This window comes from Muntiacus reevesi, chromosome 1 (genome assembly GCF_963930625.1).
Source record: "Muntiacus reevesi chromosome 1, mMunRee1.1, whole genome shotgun sequence".
Classification (NCBI taxonomy): domain Eukaryota; kingdom Metazoa; phylum Chordata; class Mammalia; order Artiodactyla; family Cervidae; genus Muntiacus; species Muntiacus reevesi.
In genome coordinates this window covers 119,664,404-119,690,906 of record NC_089249.1, presented here as the reverse complement: position 1 = coordinate 119,690,906, position 26,503 = coordinate 119,664,404, and the positions used below count along the sequence as shown (strand labels likewise).

The 26,503-nt window shown below is 41.1% G+C and overlaps 1 protein-coding gene across 2 annotated transcripts in view; it reads left to right on the top strand.

The window, feature by feature from the left end:
• Positions 1-11,580, top strand: part of DNAI3 (dynein axonemal intermediate chain 3) — a 79,895-nt gene extending 68,315 nt beyond the window's left edge. For both annotated transcript variants that reach the window (XM_065928064.1, XM_065928055.1), the window contains 5 exons: positions 1,210-1,340; positions 3,099-3,303; positions 4,883-4,974; positions 6,186-6,308; positions 11,437-11,580. In XM_065928064.1, coding sequence (XP_065784136.1) covers positions 1,210-1,340; positions 3,099-3,303; positions 4,883-4,974; positions 6,186-6,308; positions 11,437-11,580 — 695 coding nt within the window. The remainder of the gene's footprint in view (positions 1-1,209; positions 1,341-3,098; positions 3,304-4,882; positions 4,975-6,185; positions 6,309-11,436) is intronic.
• The last annotated feature ends 14,923 nt before the right edge of the window (positions 11,581-26,503 follow it).

Below are 26,503 nucleotides of genomic sequence, written 5' to 3'. Positions count from 1 at the left end.
TACTGGAGCTTTAGCTTCAGTATCAGTCCTTCCAACAGATATTCAGGATTGATTTCCTTCAGGACTGACTGGTTTGATCTCCTTGCTGTCCAAGGGACTCTCAAAAGTCTTCTCCAGCACCACAGTTTGAAAGCATCAATTCTTCAGCGTTCAGCCTTCTTTATGGTCCAACTCTCACATCCGTACATGACTAAAGAAAAAATCATAGCTTTGACTAGATGGACCTTTATCAGCAAAGTGATGTCTCTGTTTTTTAATATGCTGTCTATGTTTGTCATAGCTTTCCTTCTAAGGAGCAAGCGTCTTTTAATTTCATGGCCACAGTCATTGTCTGCAGTGATTTTGTAGTTCAAGAAAAAGTCTGTCACTGTTTCCATTTTTTCCCCATCTATTTGCCATGAAGTGATGGGACTGAATGCCATGATCTTCGTTTTTTGAATGTTGAGTTTTAAGCCAGCTTTTTTTTCACTCTCTTCTTTCATCTTCATCAAGAGGCTCTTTAGTTTCTCTTCACTTTCTGGATTATCAGACTCCAGTTCTATTGCCTTCCTCAAAATTATAGATGCTCTAAACACTTCCCAGGACTCTGATGTGTATTATTCCTTCTGTCTGGAATGCTACTTCACACCAAAATCTTCCCGTGCCAAACTCAGGCCTAAATGACTCACCTTCAGAGAATCCTTTCCTGACCATTCAGTCTAAATTACAAATGTCCCTTGTTATTTTTTCTTGTGATATTTTTTCCTTCATAATACATTTCACATTTTCTTATTATATACCTTGGGATTTATTTGTGGAGTATCTGTCTTTCCACTGGATTTTAAGTTATGAGAGGGCAGATCATGTTTATTAACCATTGTTTACCCAGCCATCCATAGTACCTGGTACTTAGAAACAATCCACAAATATTTATTGACTAACAATCTATAACACTGACTAAGTGATGGATTAATAAATGAGTAGATGAAGAAGAACGGAAAGTGTTCCTTTGAGCCTGCAAAGTGGCTTTGATGGGAATTTCCCTGGACTTTCCATAAAAAAAGGAGGAGCTGTCCCTTGACAGATTGATTCACCCCAACTGACCTCTGGTTCTCCACTCTCTGACCTCATTAATCGGGACCTATCTGTCCATCGGAGATCTGCCCATTCTTCATTGTAGCAATGTGAACAGTGTTATGAAAGATGAAATGGCCTTTTCCACTCCAACAGCAAAGAAGCCCGTGAGCCTCTACACAGTCCATGATGGAGCTGTCCACACCGTTCAGAGGTCACCTTTCTACAAGGACATTATCCTCACTGTTGGGGGTTGGAACGTGGCCATCTGGAAAGAAGGTATTATGGTAAGTTGCCTGCAAAATGGAGGAGTAGGTGTGTGGTCCTTTATTATAGAGAAAAACAATTGGAACAACAGACTGTTCTGACATAAAATGCCTTTGGGACGCTTTTTAGAAATATTGGAACAGATGGCCTGGGCCCCAGCCTGTCAGCAGAACCTTTGGAAAATACAACCATTTGCTTTTCTTCCCTGAGGGCAGGAAACATTTACAAGTCTTTTGTTCTCTGAAACTAGTGTTTTCTTCTAAATATATGTTGTGAGCTGTTCACTTGGTTTATGTTTTTCCCCTCCCCTTAAAATACCAGATGGGATTTGTATGAAGCCCAAGAAGAAGCAATGGGTCTATCATCTTTGCTCCTGCACTAAGAAAACTTGTCACCAGAAAGTGGAAGTAAGAAATCTAAGGGATCTATCACCAGGCAGACAGAGATATGCAGAGGTCAGGATGAAGCAGTGCCAAGAATGTGATGGTCAGGATTTAGGACAGGGCCTGGATCCAGATAGTCAGAAGCTAAACTGCCAAAACCTAGAAAGATTGGTAAAATTGAGTGAAGCAGGAGTGTGGGAAAATCAGTATGATGTGTCCCTTTCATGAGCTACTTAAGAGAATTATCAAGATCTGGAGGGAAAAAAAAAAAAAAAAATATATATATATATATATATATATATATATATATATGAGTTTCACATCTGTAATATATATACTCTTTGACCTAACACTTTTCCCTTTTATTTCTGGGACTCTAACTTACACGAATACTCAAAAAAATTGTGTGTGATATATGTACAACTTTGTCATTGAAAAAAGTTGGGATCTCCTTAAGCGTCCTTCCAGAAAAGGACTTCTACTTCATACCAATGTACTTTGGTATGATTTTTTTTTCTTTACAACAAGCAAGTAGTAGTTTTTCAGTTAAAGAAAAAAGAAATTTAGCCAAGATTGTCCAAAGACTTGGGTCAAGAGCCTGGTTATCCACAGAAACTGAAGTAACTGAGCAAGAACAGATTGGAGAGTCTCCTGTAAGGAGTCCCTGAATTAGGGGTGTTTGTTCCCCACAAGCAGCCTTTGTTTGCGTGTTTGGGCGGGTAGGAGGCAGCTCCGTAGCGTAGGTTAGTCCCGGAAGATATAAGTAGGTAAAGCGGTCCACCTGGTTGCCAGGTAGAGCATGATGGAGGGAAGAGAATGCATTTTGATCTTCTGTCTGTATGAAAACCCCCCAAAGAAGGCAGAGTACCCCACAGCAGAGAAGAGAAATGACCTCACTATGTTGCATTGGTGGTCCCAAATCTCTCCCCCCAAAATATTCATAAACTACTGGATGGAGCTCACATAACTGACTGTTCGTTCCCTTTCCTGAATACCAGAGCTGTTCCATGGTGACAGGAAAATAAATACATAAGCAAAATTTATAATCTTACAATCTATAATTTATAATCTTATAGTCTTTACTCATCCAGTGTCCACCAATCTCCAAACAAATAGCAATGGGCTTTAGGGACAGTTGAGCTAGAACCATTAGTAGCTCAATTAGAAAATTTGACCTTTTCTAAAAAGTCACTAAAATAAGAAAAAAATGCTGTAAAAGTATATAAGAAAGAAAAGAGCTGGCATATATAAAAACCCTATAGGGAAAACAAAGAACTTCTGAGTAGGCATAATTCTGCTGTTATATGATCATAGCCATCTGAGTTTTATTCTAAAAACAAAAAGCCTTCTGAATATCCCTCAGATAATGACAAGAACTTTTGTTTTTAATTTTAGACCGGACCCCTCCTTCAGTCATGCTGTGCGCCAAAAAGGTACACCTCAGGGCACTGGTCCCTGACCCGGCCTGGAGTCTTCTACATTGGCCGAGAAGATGGATACATCGACATCTGGGACCTTCTTGAGAAAACTCATGAACCAGCCCAGTCCCAAAACATCTGTATAACCATGATCATGTACATCAAACCCTGGACCTTTTCTGGTATGTTAACTCTGATTAAAGGAGCAAAGTCATTTTGCCTTTTTTGGGCGAGGGACATTTTGACATTCATCTGGAAAGCCTCTGATGTTGCTTCTCAAGTTTTTTCTCCCCATCCCACCACCTCCCTTCCCATCACGGCACTTCCTTTCCCTTCCCTCTTCTACTCAAATTTTGGTTACAACCTGAGTTTCACTAGTTTCTTCATCAGTTATTTCTAAGACACATTTTAGTATGTCAAGCAGGGGCTGATTTTGAACCACACAAAGAAAAGCATCCTTGTCACCCTCTCTCGGCCCCTAAATCACAGGGTGAACCCTGAATCCTTGCTACCTTTTGCTGCTTCTTTTTCAAATAGAATAAGTTCTGTATCTTTAATCTTCTTTAATGTCACAAATTTTCAATATTTTATCACTTTTATGGCTTTCCCCTGGATAATATCAAGCAGTTTTTTTCATGAAATCTCAGTGACTCTGTGAGGTCATATATCTGTTTAAACTATAACTTTTTAACTTATTGTGAGGAAAAAATAATGTATAACAGAGCAAGCAGAAATTCAAGAACATGTCAATAGAAAAGTAATTTATATCCTTTATCTCAGTTTCTCTATTTCACCCAAGTAATACTTTCTACCCAGACTAAGTACATACTTAGTATATACTTATATTCTTTTTATATATATAGTATATGTACTTATATATATACTTATATATAGTGTTTATATACTATATATATATATATATAAGTATACTTTATACTTATATAAAGTATATACTTTGCCTCATTTAAAAGAAGTTTCCCTTTGTTTCCAGAGATGCCCAGGCATAAAATTGTCATTTTCTCAAGAGAAACATGAGGTTTAGAAACACAGTCTTCACGATTTCTAGAGTGTCAGAGTCTGGCTACTACCTGACTGTATGTGTCACGAAAATGTGTTTTCCTGTATTTGCTGCAAAACATTGCTTTTGCATACCTACAGGGATTACAATTCTAGGATTTAGCAATGTGAACCAGACCTTCTGAAAAGGAGGAGAAAAAAGTTGAGATAAGAAATTAAAATTCTCAAATACGCTTGTGTTTTATATCCATTTAAAATGACCAAAAGGAGCAATTTGTTTCTGTAATAAGAAAACTGGTTTTGGCTGTATTTCAAATTCATCTGGATAATGGCATCCTTTAGCCCTTACTGTCTGGTGAAAATTGGCATCATGATTTTTCTGTGAAAATCTTCCATGTGTTGTACCTGCTTCCTTCTCAAATCTGCCACAGATCCAGTCAGAGAGGGTCAACCTCATCAGGGAGTCAGAGTACTTAAGAAGAGGCTAAGAAAACATGATTGGGGATGAGCAGGGTGGCTGAGGGAGGCTCAGGGTCTCAGCCTTCATTTCACCAACTGGAAAAGTTGTCTTTCGTGTGTTATTATGATCTCCAGTTGTGAAGGTCTGATGAAGATGCCAAGATTATTGTAACCACAACAGGTCCTTTGGGAAACCACAAAGCAAAAATGCAGTATGTATTTAACCTCTAAGATGACTTTCTGATTGCAGAGCTGTTTTTTCTCCCCATTTTTTGAAACTTTCAGCTAAGCAGCAATTTATAGCCATAGCTGATTATTATGGAACACTGCATATATTGGAAATTCCTTGGACATTAAGTCATCCTTCAACCAATGAGGTTAGTAACTTTTGGCTTTGAGGATTTATGTGATCAGATACTGCTGAGACATGTTTTAGAACTATGTTCAGAAATACCAGCATTTTTGCTCTATAAGAAAATAGAAGAATCATGCAGTCAAAAATAAGGCGATGTTAACCTAAATGGGAAAAGAATTTGAAAAAGAATAGATATATGTATACATGTAGCTGAATCACTTCGCTATGCATCTGAAAGTAACACGACATTGTTAATCAACTATGCTCCAATATAAAATAAAATAATGAGAGGATGTATTCCTGTTGTATGAGATAAATGGCTTAAAGCTAGAGGGGAAAAAAAGCATGTGATGAAAGAAAGGCCAAGTAAATGAAGCCCAGATTCAGAGAAGAATTGATTTGGGGATTCATAATCATAAGAAGTTATTTTCAGATTGTAAGCCAAAAGCATAGGACCCTTATTTTGGTGATACCCTTCCCAGAGGACCCAGCTGACATTTTTATGCATCTCTCCATTGCCAGCCTCCATCCATCCTTCCTCAGCTTGGTGTACTGCAGGTCTGAAGTGGCAGTGTTCTGCCCCTCCATGCATCCCACCCAGGGGTTTCATTTCAAGCAGAGTTAATAGTTATGGTATAAAAAGATCAATAAATAGTACATAAATATGGATACAGTAAACATTAAATATATAGATTGCAATCTGTTGCAAGTTCCAACAACATCAACCTAGTTACTTGCAGGCAAAAAACTCTCCCTTCTTTGGTCACCTTGCCCAAGGTCTCTGATGCCTTCCCTGCTTCTATTCTTCTGCCCACACACGCTAAGCTCTCCAAGGGACCAGGAACTCAACTCTGCTTCCAGCCCCTTTAGGTTTCCACTGACATCCTCGTCTGGGTTTTCCAAGCTTGACTGATGATGCAAAACTTCCCTCAGTCTTAAAAGTGAGAAGGAGAGAAAGGAGGGAAAACAGGATATTTCTCTTAAAAAATTGCAATTTTTTGCAGCTCTCTCCTTCCAGTCCCACTCCTTTCCTGCCATCCCCCAATTCGCAGGTCCCTAAACCTTAGCCCAGTAGCCCACGAATTAGCTCCTCTGGTAATGGGCTTTGGGTCTTATCCCAAAGCAGGCAATCTAGCTAATAACTTACAAGCAGCAAACATTCTTCCTGAGCCTTGTCAAGAACATGGGGCCTTCTGTGTGAGGCCCCCTCTCATGGGCCTGTATTTCTAACAGGTATCAAGTATAAGCCACTACTTTGAAAGAGAAGTCAAACATCTGGAATATGTAGAACAGCGCAAAAATATTCGTGAACAGGAAAGGAGAGAAATGGAGCTGGAACTGGAGAAGAAAAAAGTCGTAAGTTAAATTTCAGAAACCAAAATTGCTTTTCCTCTAACACTAGTATTATATTTGTTTGGCTTATTCCACAGATTCAAAAGAAAAAATATACCTTTTAAAATTCTTCTCTTGTTCTTATGGGAGTCAAGAGGGCAGTTCTCTGATTTCCTAGCTTAGTGTGAGTCAAACTACCAGTTGGACACCTAGTGAGATTCTATCCAGTTTAGTTTCTGAAATTTTCTGTATTTCAAAGTCCTTTAGATTTGGTGGTATCTAAATACCAGTATGGATACAGAGATTCATAATTTGAATGCTTTCATTTCATAGAAACTTAACATTTAGTGAATAATGCATTAAAACAGTGTAAAAAAGAGTGGAATGTGAATTAGAACATGTGGGCTCACATCTCATGTCTACCACTTACTAGCTATGAGATCTAGAGCAAGGTTTGCATCTTTGCTGAGTTTTGTTTCTCTTGTTTTTAAAATGGGAATACTAGTAACAACCTTTTACAATTACTGTAAGGATTTCAGTTAGGTAACCTGACAAATAATAAACTGTCATTAAGTGGGAGCTAGTATATAGAGGGCATAGTGGCTACTAGTTGTTGCTCAGCCCCATCCGACTCTTAGCGACGCCATGGACTGTAGCCCACCAGGTCTCTCTGTCCATGGGATTCTCTAGGCAAGAATACTGGAGTGGGTTGTCATTTCCTCCTCCAGGGGATCTTTCCAACCCAGAGACCGAACCTTCGCCTCCTGAGTCTCCTGAATTGCAGGTGGATTCTTTTCCCCTGAGCCATTGGGGCTCAGAACCCACCTGCCAGTGCAGGAGAGGTAAGGGACATGGGCTCTATCCCTGGGTCTGGAAGATCCCCTGGAAGAGGGCATGGCAAGTCACTCTAGTATTCTTGGTATGTTACGGTCTCCTGGTGGGTTATGGTGCATAGGGTCACAAAGATTCAGACAGGACTGAAGCAGTTTAACACCGCACAGCACAGTATATAGAGACAGATGAGTGAATAGATATAAATTTTACTGTAATAGACTAGAACTGTGAAATTTGCAATTGAGGATAATTTGGTGTAAGACACATCCTTCTTAAACTCTACCAAAAAGGAACCTAAAGCTCTGAAGCCCCTACCCTCCTCTTTCTCAATCTCTCTGATGTGATTTTACTTTGTTGGTCTTCCCTTGACCAGTGGAATTGGGGGCTTTAAGTAGTCTATGAATTCAGCTCTTCTTTCTTTCTCACTTGAGGTCATCTCAGTCCATATTTCTGCTTGTCTCTTGCTTATTCCCTTCCTTGCCCTTTTGGCACCAACTATTTCATCACTGCCTGCTGTTTCCTTATAGCCAAATATATAGCCTCCCCCAATGTAATTACTCATGTGAGACCCTAGGTCTCAATTAAAAACACAGGCATATGGAAATATTTTCATGTATTGCATTAGCAAATAGATTAGCATTATCATACTGTTAGATACAAATCAGTGTAACAAAAGCAGATGAGGCATCATTTCAAAACATTGTTTAGTGGTGATGAGGTATAAAAAAGCCAATTAATTGACCTTGTTTACTACAAAAAAAAAAATGGTCTTGGTCTGTTCTTTTACACGATCATGAACATTGGATGAACTTCTGCCATGGGAGATTACCTGCCAGCTTTCCCCAAACCAGCAATCATCCACAATTACTAGGAATGTTTACTTATTTATTTTTTATAATTTTACTTTATTTATTTATTAAAAAATCTGGGGAGGGCTATGCTCAGTCTTCATTGTTGCTCAGGCTTTTCTCTAATTGCAGAGAGCAGGGGTTACTCTCTAGTTGCAGTGTGTGGGCTTCTCATTGCAGTGGCTTCTCTTGTTGTGGAGCATAGGCTCTAGGGCACCAGGGCTTCAATAGTTGCGGCTCCTGGGCTCCAGAGCACAGGCTCCATAGTTGTGGCACACAGGTTTAGTTGCCCCACAGCATGTGGGATCTTCCTGGACTAGGGGTGAACCCGTGTCTCCTGCATTGGCTGGAAGATTCTTTACCACTGAGCCACCAGGGAAGCCCCTAGGAGTGTTTAAATAGCATAGTGACAGCTAATTATCCATATGAGATAATAATAATTTGCATGTGAAGTACTTTTAAAACACTCAAATATTGTAATAATCATATCTTGGAACTGAGTTTCCAAAACTTTTCCACCTCCTTCTTGTAACTTCATTTCCATCTGACATAGTACCCTCCTTAAAGTAGAGCATCCATGTCTCAAATTTTCTCTGGAACTAGACTGTGGATAAATGCATACATTTAAAGGGGCTCATCTGTTACATTTAGAACATGAATAGAGTCACCAAGAAAAAACAGCTAATGTTCATCAGAAGTATCTCCTTATAAGCAATGGCTGATGATAGGAGAAATGGGAACAAACTGTAACAGCCTCAGACAATTGCCGTGGGGATTAAATGTGTTAAATATTTACAGCACTTAGCCAGTAACTGACAGATGGGAAGTGCTAATGTGTCCACTATTAGTATTATTACAGACGGCAGGGGATAATCACACATCCGTCCAGCAAGGCCAGTATTCATGAGCGCCCCCCTCAGCTGGCAGAGATTAGGCTATGCATTTCAACCCACAGATATGAGAGTAATCATATACCCGTCTCTTTGCAAACATTGAATCTGGATACCACTCACTTATTGAAAAATAATAGTAATTACAGCTCTAACAGCACACAAAATGGGAATTTTCTTAACTGGAATTTCAGCTGGAGACCCAAAGCAGAAAACAAGCAGTAGTTTCCATGTGATTTATTCAGAATTCAAAACAATTCTGCAGCCCTTAGTCAATGACCCACACTCCAGGCTGCACAAGGGAGGCAAGAGTTATGGGGAAAGAGGTTGGAAGAGAGGATTTTTTTTTTTTTTGTAGAGAAGCATTGGAGGACTGTATCCCCCATTCCTACTCCTGCAATACCACCCAGACTCTGGGAGGAGACCTTCAAGGGAAGGTCTGCTGGAGACAGGTTGCTGATGAGAATGGACAATTGGCCTCATACCCTTGGCAGGAGGCTCTCTGAGCCACAGAACTCCAAGGGCCAGGAACTGCCAAGGGACCCGAGCAGACTGTTCAGGGAAAATACAGGAAACCCAGGGACAGGGACCTGACTCCTATGGCTGGAAAGTTTGCAATCAGAAGGTTGGCTTGAACAGCTCTGATAGACTAGTGGAGAGAGGACCAGTGAGCAAAGAACTTGTACTGATGGTAGAGTGAGGAGGATGTGTTGTCCTGGGGTCAGGTGGAAACTTGAAAGTGTCTAGGCTCAAATCAGATGCTTCAAAGGACTTTCAAATCGAAGTGCTGCAACCTGTGGAGGCAACCAGTGGAAGTGAGCAGGGGGCATTGCAGTGCCGTCATTGCAGTTCTTCACTTAAATACTGGGCTGGGCTGGATCTTCAAATAATCTGAAAATAACACTATTCCTAACACCTAAAAGTAGTAGGAAATGCTGCAGAATCTGTCACGAATGTGGCAAAGGACAAAAGTTAGGAGAATAACGTCTTTCTACTCTCACCCTATCAAGTCCTGCTCTTTTTGTGAACTGGTTTTTGTAGTTAACACCTATTAAGTGCTTACTGTGTGCCATGTACCATTCTGAGGACCTGGCATGTTTAATAATTCATTTAATACTCACAGTGGTATAATGTGGTTACAGTGATTAGACATGAGGAATCTGAGGAAGCAGAGAGATTAACAGAGGTGAAAAGCAAATGTATGGCACAAATACATCAGGGGAAGTCGAAGGGAACTTCAGGCATGGTGAACACTGAAAAGAAGAAAATGCCTCTTGCAAATGATTCTCAAGAAGGTAGAATAAAATACGGTGGTGGTGCCCTCAACAGAATCCTCAAAGACAGAGTTTTGTGGCAGGAGATCAGAAGGCCCAGGAAGACATTAGGGTGGGCAGAGGCCAGGAGGAGGAGAAGCAGAACCAACACAGGGGGATTCTGTGGTGGCCCAGTGGTAAAGCATCCGCCTGCCAATGCAGGAGACATGGGCACGGCCCCTGGTCAGGGAAGATCCCACGTGTCACCGAGCGACTGAGCCCTGCACTACAGCTATTGAGCCTGTGCTCTAGGGCCCCAGCGCCACAACTACTGAGACTGCACGCCACAACTACTGAAGCCCATGTGCCCTAGAGCCCGTGCTCCGCAACAAGAGAAGCCACCGCAACTAGAAAATAGCACCCACTTGCCACAAGTAGAGAAAAACCTGTGTAGCAATGAAGACCCGGCACAGCCAAAAAAAAATAAATAAGATTATTTTTTTTAAAAATCACAGGACGACATACCAATATGAAGTAATCATAAATCTCATCTGAAAGGAGACACAGATGAGAAGAAACAAAATCTTAAAAATCATAATAACTGCCCTAGCAGATACTACAGTAAATTTAATTAACTAATTAAATTAAAATACGAACTAAGCCAGAACAGTACTCATGCAGACATTGACAGATCAAAGAACAAAACAGATGACTCAGATGATTCAGCAAGGGGTGTTGAGTAAATTAGCAGAATAAATGCTCTTTGTTCTTTTTCCCCTCCCCTCTCAACATGCTCTTCCCTCTACCGGTGGCAAGAGCTCATAGGCCAGCCTGGATTCCCTCTGCCCCTGAGAGCCCACATCCAGTCCATCACAAAATTTGATCAGCTCCGCCACGAGGAGACACCTTGCGTCTGCACACACTGCTCTGTTGATGTGCCCCCCTGTTCAGGGTCAGCAGCCCCTCTCCCTGGCTCTGCAAGAGGTGCCCTCCTGCCCCCCGCCCCACAAAGCCCTTCTGGAGAATAGCAGCCAGCCAGCCCTTCAGATGTAACGGAAGTCCCTTCCATGGGACTTCGCTGGTGGTCCAGTGGTTAGACTTTGCCTTCCAATGGAGGGAGGTGTGGGGTTCTATCTCTGGCTGGGGAGCTAGATCCCATGCCTCACAGCCAAAAAAACCAAAACATAAAACACAAGCAACATTGTCACAGCTTCAGTAAGGGCTTTAAAAGTCCACATCAAAATCTTAAAAGGAAATAGCATCCTCTAGCCTTTGGTATCTCTAGCTGTCAGAGTTTTATACAAATGACTTGCTTTTTCCCCCCTAGAAAACGTTTCAGAAGTCAAAAGAACAGTTGGAGGCTGAGTTGAAAATGGACTACGAGAGTTATTTGGAACTGGAGAAGAACATCCTCAGCAATCTGGGTCTAACCAAAGTGAAAGATTCAAAGTCATACATGGAATTCATATAGAAAAGTTTTGTGTAGAGGTGTTTTGGGGGTCTGTGGGACTTTTCTTTTTGCTCATTATTGTTTATGTAAGGTGAACTAGCAAACTAAACATTAAAAAGATTTATTTGCGCATATTAAGTTTTTATCTCACTACAATTAAAACTTTTAAACGAAGCAATAAGATCTGTTTCAGTTTTGGGACTGAATATGTACTAAACTTTGTACTGAATATAAAAGGTGTTGATAATGAAGCTTTCATTTTCCTGTAGTAATCCAGAGCTTAAGACATCCACACTCAGTCCACAGCCAGAATCTATTCAGAACCCATGATCCCAGACCAGAAGTGGAAATCAGACTTTGCTTCTAATTATCAGGTTGCTTTTGGTCCCATCTCCACAAAGTACTCCCACTGGGTCACTGCAGATTATCAGGCCATGAGCTAAACAAAATGTTAGTAAACTGAATCCTGAAATAGACACTGAAGAAGGGTAACGTATGAAGATCACATTGAGCTTATCTAGGAAATAAAAGGTTAGTGTAACTAGTAGTGCTCAGTCACTTTATTCATGTATGACAAGAATACTGGAGGGGGTTACTTACCGTTCTCCAGGAGATCTTCCTGACCCAGGGATCAAACCTGCTTCTCTTACATCTCTTGCTTTGGCAGGTGGGTTCTTTACTGCTAGCGCCACCTGGGAAGCCCAATGTGTAGAAAGCCCAATAGTAGAAAATAAATCAACAATTGACTGAAGGAGATAATTTATGATACCAAATAAATGCAGTAAAACAATCACTAAAATTCAACAGCCACTCATGATTAAACAGTAAATTCTTTGCAACTACAAAAAGAAGGAAACCTCCTTTAATTGGATGCAGGGTATCTAAAACAATCCTACAACAAATGTTATACTTAATGGTGAAAAGTTGAAAGTTTCCCTCAGAAGTGTGGAATGAGATGTGCGCACTGTCCTGCCTTCTAATCAATATCGGGTTAAACTGAAGGTTACTAGTGTGGGCACACAAAGGCAACAGCATGTGAAACTGAGTTGTGAAAGAGCTTAATGTGTCTCAATAAGAGATTCGGCACACACACACACACACACACACACACACACACGCTATTTCCCTTGTGGTCCAGGGCTTCCCAGGTGGCACTAGTGGCAAAAAAAAAAAAAATCCACCTGCCAATCCTGCAGACACAAGAGATGCAGGTTCAGTCCCTGGGTGGGAAAGATCTGGAGGAGGAAATGGCAACCCACTTCAGTATTCTCGCCTGGAGAATCCCATGGACAGAGGAGCCTGGCGAGTTATAGTTCAAGGGGTCACAAAGGGTTGGACACAGCCGAGAGACTGAGCACACCAGTGGTTAAGACGCCACAGTTCCACTGCAAGGGGCACGGGTTTGATAACTGGTCAGGGAAGTATGCCTAGTGTCCTCCCCCTGCAAAAAAAAAAGAGATTCAACATCACAGGAAAGTGACCAGCGTGGGAGGTGGGTTGAGGGGAGAAAAGCAGGAGATGAGACGAGCTGATTCTTGGAGCCAGATGGTGAAAGTTCCCTTAAACTAGGCAAAGGAAGTTGGATTAGAGTTTGCAAATAATGGGGAATTAATGGAAAGGCTAAGCAGGAAGGTGACATGATCAGCTTTATATTCAGGAAGATAAGGAACAGGTTAGAGTGGGAGAGCCTTGAGGCAGGAAATCCTATCAGGAGACAGTCATAATAGTTCAAGGTAAAAGATTAGGACACCCTGTCCCAAAGCTTAAAATAAAAATGGGAGGCTAATTGGATGGGGTAGGGAAGACAAAGGATGCTGCCAAGGTTTATAAGTTAAATTGCTAGAGGAAGTAAAACTCAAAGTTATTTACAAAAAAGTCAGGTAAGTAGTAGCACATGTCTGAGTGCCTTTGGCCAGATGACTTACTGCTGTGAAGCATTCTCCTTCTGTGGAGTAACATTTTGTAAGAGCAAATGAATACCTGCATATAAGTGGTGGTGTCCAGCACATGTTAGTGTCATTATTGGAAAGTCCTGGGGACTCATCTTTGTGCCTGAATTTTTTTCTTTCTTTCTTTTTTTTTTTTTAAATCCACACCCATGTCTTAGCTGAATCTATCCAATCTCATAGCTTTACATACAACCTCCATAGCTGGCTGGGACTTTTCCCATAAAATCGAGCTATATATTCACTTGAGTACTTAATGTCTCTACTTAGGTGTATAGTGCGTGCATGCTCAGTTGCTCAGTCATGTTCAACTCTTGGTGACTCCACAGACTGTAGCCCAGCAGACTCCTCTGTCCTTGGGATTTTCCAGGTAAGAATTCAGGTGTGGGTTGCTATTTCCTCCTCCAGGGGATCTTCTCGACCCACGTCTCCAGCAGTGAAGGCAGATTCTTTACCTTTGAGCTACTGGGGAAGTCTGGAGGTATAGTGAGCATCTCGTATTTAAACATGTCCAAAATTGAGTCCCTGAATTTTCCTCCAAAACCCATGCTTCCTTCCCACAGTCCTCTTAGTCACCTTGCTTCTAGTTGCTTGGGCAAAGACTTGATGTCATCCTTCATTTTTCTCTTTCTCTCACAATTCATGGCCAATCTACAAGCAAATTCGTTTGACCACACCTTCAAAATACACCCAGAACCTGATCACCCCTCTCCTTCCCCACTGTTCCCACCATGGTCCAAGCCAGCTTCATCGCTGGAGGAATTGTCGCACTGATCTCCTAACCGTTCTCTCTTTAGTCTCTCTCTCAACAGCAGTCACGTGGTGGTTTTAAGTGGAAGCCAGTGGCTGTCATTCTTTTGTTCAGAACTCCTCCTCAGCTTCCCAGCTAACTCAGGGTAGGAGCCAAAGGCTTTCCTGGACCTGCCAGTGCTCATGAGGTCAGATTTTCTGTTGTCATGTTGGTTTCATCTCTCCTCCTCCCCTCATCACCCCACCATCATGGCAGCCTCCTTCCACCCAACATGCGAGGCCTGGTCCTGTCCCAGGTATTTGTGCTCAATAGTCCGTGCTTTCTGCAGTAATGTTCCCTGTTTTATTTTCATATGCTCTCTCAAAGGGAAAAAAAACATATTTTGAGTACTTGCTATGTACCAGGCTCTACATTTAAAAAAAAATTTTTTTTAATTGAAGTATATAGTTGAAAGTGGCTTCCCAGGAGGCTCAGTGGTGAAGAATCTGCCTGCCAATGCAGGAGATGTGAGTTTGATCCCTAGGTCAGGAAGGTCTCCTGGAGAAGAAAATGACAATCTACTCCAGTATTCTTGCCTGGGAAATTCCATGGACAGAGGAGCAGGCAGGTTACATATTCCATGGGGTTGCAAAAGAGTCTGACACAACTTAGTGACTAAACAACATATACAGTTGAACAGAGTGTTCAGGGTAAGTCTTACTGGGAAGGCGGCATTGGAGCAAGGATCGGAAGAAGGTGAAGGGTTTTGCCCTGCGGTCTTCTAGACTGTGTTTGCTAACCCAGCCCCTTCTTCAGCCCCAGATGACTTCTGCTTTAGGTTTCCAGACAGAGGTGTGCTCCCCTCTTAGTACAAAAGAAGAAGGTGGGACTACAGAGAAAACAGGAGTGTCGTGGTTACATGACAAAATCCACTACCTGGAGCTGGCACATTGTTGTCTCAAACAAAAGTGAGGTTTTCTTAGCACAGGAGATACTGAATAAGCATTTCCTTTAGGGTTATCAAGTAAAGAGTTTAGCATGGTAGGGCATACAGCAAGCAGTAAATGTTTTGCTACTATTTTATCTAATGTTTAAATACAGTATGGTTGTAATATTCTTACTATTGAAACTAAACATGGGGTTCATCTTGTCTGTGAAAGCAATTATTATCAGTTCAGTGTGAAATTTTTATTGTGTGTTTATAACCTCAGTTTTTCCAGATCTCGTCATCTCACCAGCGTACGGCCTCCAATGGAGTTACATAAACAGCGATAGCGCACTTTTCCTGGGATTCTGCCCACCTGCTTATCAAGTATTTCATCCTTCTTTGAAGCCCCTCCAGGTGTGTTCTGTAGTCCCTGGGAAGAAGGTAGAGGCGTGTGTTTAAAAACAAGCCCACAACCACCAGGCCTTCAAAGGTTGCCTTCTCCCAATCTGCTAGAGAAGCTAATGGCCTGTGACAGAGGGGAAATGCTGGCTCGATGCCTATTGTTAGTTCAGGTTACTGACATATGTGTTAGTTTAGGTCCGGCAAGAAATTAACACCAAGGCAGGGGGGAGCAGGACTAGATGTGCAAGAGATGTACTGGGACGCTGAGCAGGAGACGCGGGGGAGAGCCTTCAGAGCTCCATGCCGGTCTGGTACCCATGGAAGAGGAGAGGAAGGGAAAGAGGATGCATGGGGTGAGTCTCAGACCACCCCGCACGCTCTCTTCCTTTTGCCTCTGAGACTTTGGAGTTTGTGCAGACTCACTGTGCTGCCTCCTTCGTTTCGGGGATGCCATTCTCTCCAAGACTCCTCAACTTCTCCTGCAGATGCTTTTTTCTCTGGCTCAGACTCTCCACGTAGCAGACAAGTTCAGACCTGCTGAATCCCATCAGAGAATACAGTTGGGACTCAGTTCCCAGGCTGGGAACTCTGACTGAAGGTGTAGAAATATTGAGTGTGAATGAAAATAGGGTTCCCTGCTGTAGCTCCTTCCAGTTCTTAGGGTTCTAGCCCTTTCCCCTACTGCCCCTTCCTTCCCCACTGTGGGTCAACCCAGTCTTCTTCTTCTGTACTTAGATCTTTTGATCTAGTGTACAGTGTAGTGAAAAGAAAGGGGGGTCTTGAAATCCTAGCAAAATTGAGTCCTAAACTCAGTTTTATCACCCAGCTGTTCTGTCCGCCAAGAGTGGGTTACATCATTGGTAAAACTGGGCTAATAATCATACCTACCTTCTACAAAGACCATGTATGTAAAATATCTGGCATATAGTTAGTGATTAATAAATGTTGCCTCTTTTTCTTGCTTGGTCTCAAGTGCATACACTCATGTGCCAGAGAAGCCACAGTGTTTCCTCTTTGTCCTATGTAATACTCTCTGATTTTAACATTTTTGTTATTAATTGTAATGAAAATGTCTCTCACTCTCAAGTATGACTTAAGTGGGGGCTCTGCATGCCTAGTTTAATATTAGCCTTTGATCATATTAGTAAGAGACCAGACATATTGGATGTAGTATTTAAAATTTGAAAGTAGCTTTTTTTTTGCAGAACTTAAAATGCTTATGACTACTCTGAAAATTAATCATTTGAATAAGGATTGATTTATTAGATTAAATTTGATTATCATTCAGCAGTATAAACTGCTTTTTACCCACCAAGAAATGTTGCATAATTAAGCCAGTGTATTTTCAGGTCCTCAGATAAACATGCCGTCTGGGTGCGCATGAAAAGGCCGTTGGCTCCAGCAGACCATGGCCCAGGCCCGCTTCCGCAGCCTCAGTAGTAATCCGCCGCTGTAAATAATTAACTCCCTGCGCCCTGCATCCAAAGCCTGCATGGGGTAGGCTCTCTCCACCTGGTTGCTAAGCTGCCATTGCCAGGTCAGATACTATGTGACTGAGCAAGGCCCCTGCGACGGAAATTGAATATCTCAGTGAAGGGCAAATTAAACCCTGTGTGATGAATTCACTCCTTCCACAGCTGCTGAGCTCCTTGAGGGTCACAGGCTCATGTAAAACCACTTCGCACCATCAGAGTAGAGCCCCAAACATCAAAGAAACCAGCCATGGAAGTATATGGAGACAATAATGATTTTTAAAATATTGTGTAATTGCTTCAAAATGCTTTCTGGTTCACAAATATGACATTGAAAACATATGCAGCGTGGGTGGTAAATAATATAGGTTGTGTTTTTCTGCAACAATGCCAGTGTTCCAAAGGGCAAAAAATAAGATTTCTCTGTCACCTGTACATGTGATATTCTAAACTGTTTTTAATCTTTTATTAAAGAGGGGAAGGAAAAAAAATAAAGAGGGGAAGGATAGATGTGAGATTTCATATTATTCCTTGTCAACTAAGATACATTTCCAGTCCTTTTGTGAAATCATATTTTTAAGAAAAACAATTATCTTAAAAAAAACCACTCTAAAAAAAAAAAACTCTAAATCAAATATAATATATGGCAAGTGCCCACTTTATGTCAGCCTGAATAAAGAAGCTAAATTAGCCTTTGAGATTGACAATAATTTTTCAGTTTTCATGAAGTTTCTTGGCTGTATGGATCTAAATGTAATAAATTAAGAAAACAGAGTAAACTCAGTTATCCAGAATCCTAACAACCCTTAACTAGAACTTCAGTGCATTCTAGTTCTGCAGTGAACACTTTTGACAACATAAGACCAAAAAAGTCTTGCTATTAAGGATTTATTATTAGAGGTTTATTAGGGACCAATTTCAAGATCCATTCGAATATCAGTAGGATACAGCCTGCATGTTGTCTCTCTAGGACAGAACAATAATTTTCTGGTTGTCATTAGGTATAGAGACAGCTATGTAGAGTTTAAACTCAGCCACACTCAAACTTTGTAATATTGGGCAAATAACCTTTCTGATCCTCCATTTCTTCATCTATTAAATGAGGATGATAATACCCATTGCACAGAATGATCATAAAGATTATAGTCAGATAAAACATATGAAAGTTTCTTATAAAGTTTAAGTGCCTTGAACATGAGTATGTAGAACAATAATAATAATAGATGGTGAACAATTTTGGGATTCTAAAGTGATTTTTGAATCATCAAAACAAGTTTACTTATGCTTACTATAGTGTATTTTATTGCATTATAACTCCTTACAGTGTTTAATTAACATTCAACTAGCCAAGATATTCCATCCTGTTACCTCACCGGATGTAAACAATTTATCTATGTTAGTAGCCAATTAATTTGGTTTAACAGTCCACCGACTCAACCGACATGAGTTTGAGCAAACTCCTGGAGATAGTGAAGGATAGGGAAGCCTGCAGTTCATGGGGTCACATAGAGTCAGACATTACTTAGCGACTGAACAACAGCAATTAAATGGGTCTTAAAGTCTGAAACTTAGGAAAAAGAGGAAAATTAGACTTTATCTTGGGAAAGAGAGCTACCTGTTTGATAGGTCAGAAGACATTTCATATGTTCCTCTCACTCCCACCCACGTCAACCAAATCTGGACTCCATCACTTCCTGACTTAAAATACTTCGATGGTTGGCACTCATCAGTTTCAGGACAGGGTCTAAATTCTTTGCCTGCTTATGACACAGCCCTGCTTACTTTTTAAGCCTATCTCTCACAGATCTGCCTTCCCGTCTTCCCCTCCAGACATTGCCGTCTATGCTGTTCTCCACCTATGCTGGGTTCTCTCTGATGTCTGCTTCCTGGAAAACACTATTCCCTTTCCATGGATTAAAAACCACCAAAGGGCTTCCCTGGTGGTCCAGTGGCTAAGGCTCTGCACTCTCAATGCGGGGGGCCTGGGTTTGATCCCTGGTCAGGAAACTCGATCCCACATGCTGCAACTAAGAGTTCACAGCCTGCCACTAAAGATCCCATAGCTGCAATGAGGATGAAAGATCCCATGTGCTGCAACTAAGACTGGCGCTGCTAAATTAAAAAAAAAAAAGCTACCAAGAATTCAAAAATGCTCTAAAATGGATCACTACCTAATGCAGCACAATAGTGAGTATCTGCATGCATGTAGCCTACCAGCCTCCTCTGTTCATGGGATTCTCCAGGCAAGGATACTGGAGTGGGTTGCCATGCCCTCCTCCAGGGGCTCTTCCCGACCCAAGGATAGAACCTGTGTCTCATGCATTGCAGGCAGATTCTTTACCACTGAGTCACTGGGGAAGCCACAATAGTATCTGCATACCTTTTAAAGTTAGTAGTTCACATGTGGTCTTCCTACAGGAAAATGAACAGTGCTCGTAAGAACTTGTTTAGAGACTAAAAAGGAATTGACAATGTGCTGTTAATAGTTCTCAGTCACAAAGCAAGAGGAATATCTGGATCGGAGTCAGGGCTTTGGAGTCAGAAAGAATTCTGAACCACTTACAAGCTTCAGAGATTTAACCATGACAAGCTTCTGCTGTGGTTGAATAAATTTTCAAAAATGGCCACAGCAATGTATCTGGTCCCATGAACTCTTCAAAACCCTTGCCACATCCCCTCAAAAGATAGACTCTATTTCCCCTCCCCTTGAAATTGAGTGGGTCTTTGTTGGTTGCCTCAAAGAACAGAATGCAGCTGAAATAGCACTGCATGACTTTTTTTTTAGAGAAAATTGAAGGTGTCCCCTCTTTCTCCTGCATTGCAGGAGAAATTTTTACTGGTTGAGCCATCAGGGAAGCTCGCAGATCAATGCAACAGAATAGAGAACTCAGAAATTCATCCACACAAATATGTCCAACTGATTTCTTACAAAGATGCAAAAGCAGTTCAATGAAGGAATGTTCAACAAATTCTGTTCAATAGTCAACATCCATAAAGAAAAATATAAAACTCAATCTAAATCTCACATTGTATATACTGTTTTCATTTTTAATGTATTTTTTTTATTGAAGGATAATTGCTTTACAGAATTTTGTTGTTTTCTGTCAAACCTCAGCATGAATCAGCCATAGGTATACATATACCCCCTCCCTTTTGAACCTCCCTCCCATCTGTCTCCCATCCCACCCCTCTAGGTTGATACAGAGCTCCTGTTTGAGTTTCCTGAGGCATACAGTAAATTCCCGTTGGCTATCTACTTTACATAGGGTAATTTAAGTTTCCATATTACTCTTTCCATACATCTCACCCTCTCCTCCCCTCTCCCCATGTCCAAAAGTCTATTCTCTATGTCTGTTTCTCCATTGCTGCCCTGTAAATAAATTCTTCAGTACCATTTTTCTAAATTCCATATATATGCGCTAGAAGATGATATTTATCTTTCTCTTTCTGACTTATTTCACTCTGTATAATAGGTTCTAGGTTCATCCACCTCATCAGGACTGACTCACATGTGTTCCTTTTTATGACAGAGTAATATTCCATTGTGTAAATGTACTACAACTTCTTTATCCATGCATCTGTCGCTTCCAGGTCGCTTCCAGGTTCTAGCTATTGTAAATAGTGCTGCAGTGAACAATGGGATACATGTGTCTTTTTCAATTTTGTTTTCCTTAGGGTATATGCCTAGGAGTGGGATTGCCAGGTCATATGGTGGTTTTATTCCTAGTGTTTTAAGGAATCTCCATATGTCTTCCATAGTAGCTGTATCAATTTACATTCCCACCAACAGTGCAAGAGTATTCCTTTTTCTCCACACCCTCTCCAGCATTTATGGTTTGTAGACTTTTTGATGATGGCCATTCTGACCAGTGTGAGGTGATTCTCATTGTGGTTTTGATTTGCATGTCTCTAATAATGAGCGATGTTGAGCATCTTTTCATGTGCTTGTTAGCCATCTGTATGTCTTCTTTGGAGAAATGTCTGTTTAGGTCTTTTTCACACTTTTTAATTGGGTTGGTTGTTTTTCTGGCATTGAGTTGTATGAACTGCTTGTATATTTTGTAAATTAGTCCTTTGTCAGTTTCAGTTGCTATTATTTTCTCCCATTCTGAGGGTTGTCTTTTCACCTTGCTTATAGTTTCCTTTGCTGTGCAAAAGCATTTAAGTTTAACCAGGTCCCATTTGTTTACTTTTCTTTTTATTTCTGTTACTCAGGAGGTGGGTCATAGAGGATCTTGCTTTGATTTATGTCATCCAGTGTTCTGCCTATGTTTTCCTCTAAGAGTTTCCTAGTATCTGGTCTTACACTTAGGTCTTTAAGCCATTTTGAGTTTATCTTTGTGTATGGTGTTAGGAAGTGTTCTAATTTCATTCTTTTACATGTAGCTGTCCAGTTTTCCCAGCACTGTTTATTGAACAGGCTGTCTTTGTCCCGTTGTATATTCGTGCCTCCTTTGTCAAAAATAAGGTACCCATAGGTGCATGGGTTTATTTCTGGGCTTTCTATCTTGTTCCATTGGTCTCTATTTCTGTTTTTGTGCCAGTACCATACTATCTTGATGACTGTAGGTTTGTAGTGTAATGTGAATTCAGGAAGGTTCCTTAGCTCCATTTTTTATTTTTAAGATTACTTGGCTATTCAGGGTCTTTTGTGTTTCCATATGAATTGTGAAATTTTTTGTTCTAGTTCTATGAAAAATGTCATTGGTAATTTGATAGGGATTGCATTGAATCTGTAGATCGTGTTTGGTAGTATAATCATTTTCACAGTATTGAGTCTTCCTACCCAGGAACAGGGATTATCTCTCCATCTGTTTATGTCGTCTTTGATTTCTTTCATCAATGTCTTATAATTTTCTGTGCACAGTTCTTTTGTCTCCTTAGGTAAGTCTATTCCTAGATATTTAATTCTATTTGTTGCAATGGTGAATGGAATTGATTCTTTCTCTTTCTGATTTTTCATTGTTAGTATATAGAAATGCAAGTGATTTCTGTGTATTGATTATGTATCCTGCAACTTTGCTAAATTCACTGTTTAGCTCTAGTAATTTTCTGATACTATCTTTAGGGTTTTCTATGCACAGTATCATGTCATCTGTAAACAGTGAGAGCTTTACTTCTTTTTTAATCTGGATTCCTTTTATTTCTTTTTCTTCTCTGATTGCTGTAGTTAGGACTTCCAGAACTATGTTGAATAATAGTGGTGAAAGTGGACACCCTTGTCTTGTTCCTGATATTAGGGGAATGCTTTCAGTTTTTCACCATTGAGAATGTTTGCTGTAGGTTTATCATACTATGTTGAGGTAGGTTCGTTTTATGCCCATTTTTTGAAGAGTTTTAATCATAAATGGTTGCTGGATTTTATCAAAGGCTTTTACTGCTTCTATTGACATTATCATATGGTTTTTATCTTCAATTTGTGAATATGGTGTATCACATTGATTGATTTGCATATATTGAAGAATCCTTGCAACCCTGGAATAAACTCAACTTGATCATGGTGTATGAGCTTTTTGATGTGTTGCTGAATTCTGTTTGCTAAAATTTTGTTGAGGATTTTTGCATCTATGTTCATCAGTGATATTGGCCTATAGTTTTCTTTTTTTGTGTTGTCTTTGGTTTTGGTATCAGGGTGATGGTGACCATGCATCACTACAAACAAAGCTAGTGGAGGTGATGGAGTTCCAGTTGAACTATTTCAAATCCTAAAAGATGATGCTATGAAAGTGCTGCACTCAATAGGTCAGCAAATTTGGAAAACTCAGCAGTGGTCACAGGACTGGAAAAGGTCAGTTTTCACTCCAATCCCAAAGAAAGGCAATCCCAAAGAATGCTCAAACTACCACACAATTGCACTCATCTCACACGCTAGTAAAGTAATTCTCAAAATTCTCCAAGCCAGGCTTCAACAATACATGAACCATGAACTTCCAGATGTTCAAGCTGGTTTTAGAAAAGGCAGAGGAACCAGAGATCAAATTGCCAATATCCACTGGATCATTGAAAAAGCAAGAGAGTTTTAGAAAGCATCTACTTCTGCTTTATTGACTATGCCAAAGCCTTTGACTATGTGGATCACAACAAAGTGTGGAAAATTCTGTAAGAGATGGGAATACCAGACCACCTGAACTGCCTCTTGAGAAACCTATATGCAGGTCAGGAAGCAACAGTTAGAACTGGACATGGAAAAACAGACTGGTTCCACCTAGGGAAAGGAGTATGTCTTGACTGTATATATCACCCTGCTTATTTAACTTATATGCAGAGTACATCGTGAGAAATGCTGGGCTGGATGAAGCACAAGCTGGAATCAGGATTGCTGGGAGAAATATCAATAACCTCAGGTATGCAGATGATACCATCCTTATGGAAGAAAGCGAAGAAAAACTAAAGAGCTTCTTGATGAAAGTGAAAGAGAAGAGTGAAAAAGTTGACTTAAAGCTCAACATTCAGAAAACTAAGATCATGGCATCTGGTCCCATCACTTCATGGCAAATAGATGGGGAAACAGTGGAAACAGTGGCAGACTTTATTTTTTTTTTTTTTTTTGGACTCCAAATCACTGCAGATGGTTACTGCAGCCATGAAATTAAAGATGCTTCCTCCTTGGAAGGAAAGTTATGACCAATCTAGACAGCATATTAAAAAGCAGAGACATTACTTTGCCAACAAAGGTCCATCTAGTCAAAGCTATGGTTTTTCCAATAGTCATGTATGAATGTGAGAATTGGACCATAAAGAAAGCTGAGCACAGAACAATTGATGCTTTTGAACTGTGATGTTGGAGAAGACTCTTGAGAGTCCCTTGGACTGCAAGGATATCCAACCAGTCCATCCTAAAAGAAATCGGTCCTGATTATTCATTGGGAGCACTGATGTTGAAGCTGAAACTCCAATACTTTGGCCACCTGATGTGAAGAACTGACTCATTTGAAAAGACCCTGATGCTGGGAAAGATTGAAGGCGGGAGGAATAGGGGACGACAGAGGATGAGATGGTTGGATGGCATGACTGACTCAATGGACATGAGTTTGAGTAAACTCTGGGAGTTGCTGATGAATAGGGAGGCCTTGTGTGCTGCACACATGTGGTCTCAAAGAGTCGGACACAACTGAGCAACTGAACTGAACTGAACTGAGTAGTTTTCTGTTCTATAGTGTAGGTTCTCTTTAGTTACCTATTTTATACACAGCAGTGTGTAAATGTCAGTCCCAGTCTCCCAATTTGTCCCTCCCCCATGCATCCCCAGTGGACTTCTGGTGGTTCAGACAGTAAAGCATCTGCCTACAATGTGGGAGACCCAGGTTCAATCCCTGGGTTGGGAAGATCTCCTGGAGAAGGAAATGGCAACCCACTCCAGTATTCTTGCCTGGAAAATCCCATGGACGGAGGAGCCTAGTAGGCTACAGTCCATCGGGTCGCAAAGAATCGGACATGACTGAACGACTTCACTCAGTCACTCACTAGCTTGTGTATCTCCATGCTCTTAAATCTTAAAAAGCCTCTCTGTGCTCAAGATTGTTCATACCCATACTGCTTATAACCATGGAGCATTGGAAATAGCCTCCACATCCATCAATGAGGATTGATTATGTAAATCATTCATGTGTGCATGCTTGGTTGCTTAGTCATGTCCGATACTTTGCAACCCCATGGACTGTGTAGCCTGCCAGGCTCCTCTGGCCATGGAACTTACCAAGCAAGAGTACTGGAGTGGGTTGCCATTTCCTACTCTGGGGATCTTCCTAGCCCAGGAATCGGACCTGTTTGTCCTGCATCTTCCACATTGACAGGTGGATTCTTTAGTCCCAAGCCACCTGGGAAGCCCATGTACATCACTGAGAAGCTATAAAAAGTAATACTATAAATTTGCTAAAATGATGATGTATAACTTTATTTATTGACCATGAAAGATCTAGAATATGATATTGAGTTTAAAAAGCAAGTTTTAGAACAGTACACATGCGGTCCCATCTTTGTAAAATTTCATACAAAAACTATATAAATATTATATAGACTCTGAGATGTCTGAAAGGATAGCTACTGATATGTTACCAAACCACTTTTTGAATGTTCAGAGTCTTGATGATTTTTACTTCCATCTTTGTATCTTTTATATTATTTGAATTTTTAAAAACAAACTCTCATTTAAAAGAAATAAAGCCAACTTTTATAAATCTATTGGCTTTAAACAAATGTATAAGAATAAAAGATATTGGAGAAATATTTCTGATGGCTTTGAATATTTTTTTAGGATCAAAGTTCTTGCTCAAGTAAATGTGTCTTAAAAAGGAACAAAGACCTGCAAGCATTTGCAAAACAGTCTTCTAAGCTTGGATATGCCCAGGTTGGGCTTCCCAGGTAGCACTAGCGGTAAAGAACCTACCTGTCAATACAGGAGACATAAGAGAACCGAGGGTTCAGTCCCTGGGTTGGGAAGATCCCCTGGAGGAGGTCATGGCAACCTACTCCAGTGCTCTTGCCTGGAGAATCCCCTGGACAGAGGAGCCTGGTGGGCTACAATCCAAAGGGTCACAAAGAGTCGGACATGACTGAAGCAACTGAGCGTGCATGCGCGCATGCCCAGATTGCTCTATTCTTACTACCAACTAGTCCGAAGAACCCAGCCTAGAGCAGTGGTTCTCAGTCTGGCTTGCATGTCACAATGGCCTGCGATGACTGTAAAAGATCAGATGCACAGCCAGGGTGAAGAATCACAGGTCAAAAGCAGCAGACATAAGGCAGGAGGGCATCTATTCTAGCTGCTTCTGAGCAAGCACCTTTTGAATTAAGGCCTGAAGATGTAGGCAGGTTAAGTTAGGAGTTAAAGAGGGTTTCTCAAACTTAGCAGCTTAAAAAAATGAAAATGTGTTCTTTTGTAGGTCAGGATGATCCTCTGGAGAAGGAAATGGCAACCTGGTATTCTTGCCTGGAAAATCCCATGGACAGAGGACCCTGGGGGACTAGAGTCCATGGTAACATGGTAACAAAGAATCAGACACCACTTGGCAACTCAATAAAAGAAAGAAGAAGAGGCCAGAAGTCAGAACTGAGGCTTGTGGTCTGAAATCCAGGCAGGGCTGCTTCCTCCTGGCTGCAGTGGAGATCCTGCTCCTCGTTCCCCTGGGGGCTGCGGCATCCCTCTTTCACAGCACGTCACTCGTCTCCTCTCCCACCTTTGCTGTGCTGTGTGCTCAGCGGCTTCAGCTGTGTCCAGCTCTGTGCGACCCCAAGGACCGCAGCACCAAAGACTCCTCTGTCCATGGGATTCCCCAGGCATGAACCGGAGTGGGTTGCCATTTCCTTCTGCAGGAAATCTTCCCGACCCAGGGATCCAACCCACATCTCCTGGGTCTCCTCCATTGGCAGGTAGATTCTTTACTGCTGAGACACACTGGACGCCCCCCCTACCCTCACTGCCCTTCACTAATTCTGCAGTCAAACCTCCCTTGACCTTTTATAAGGA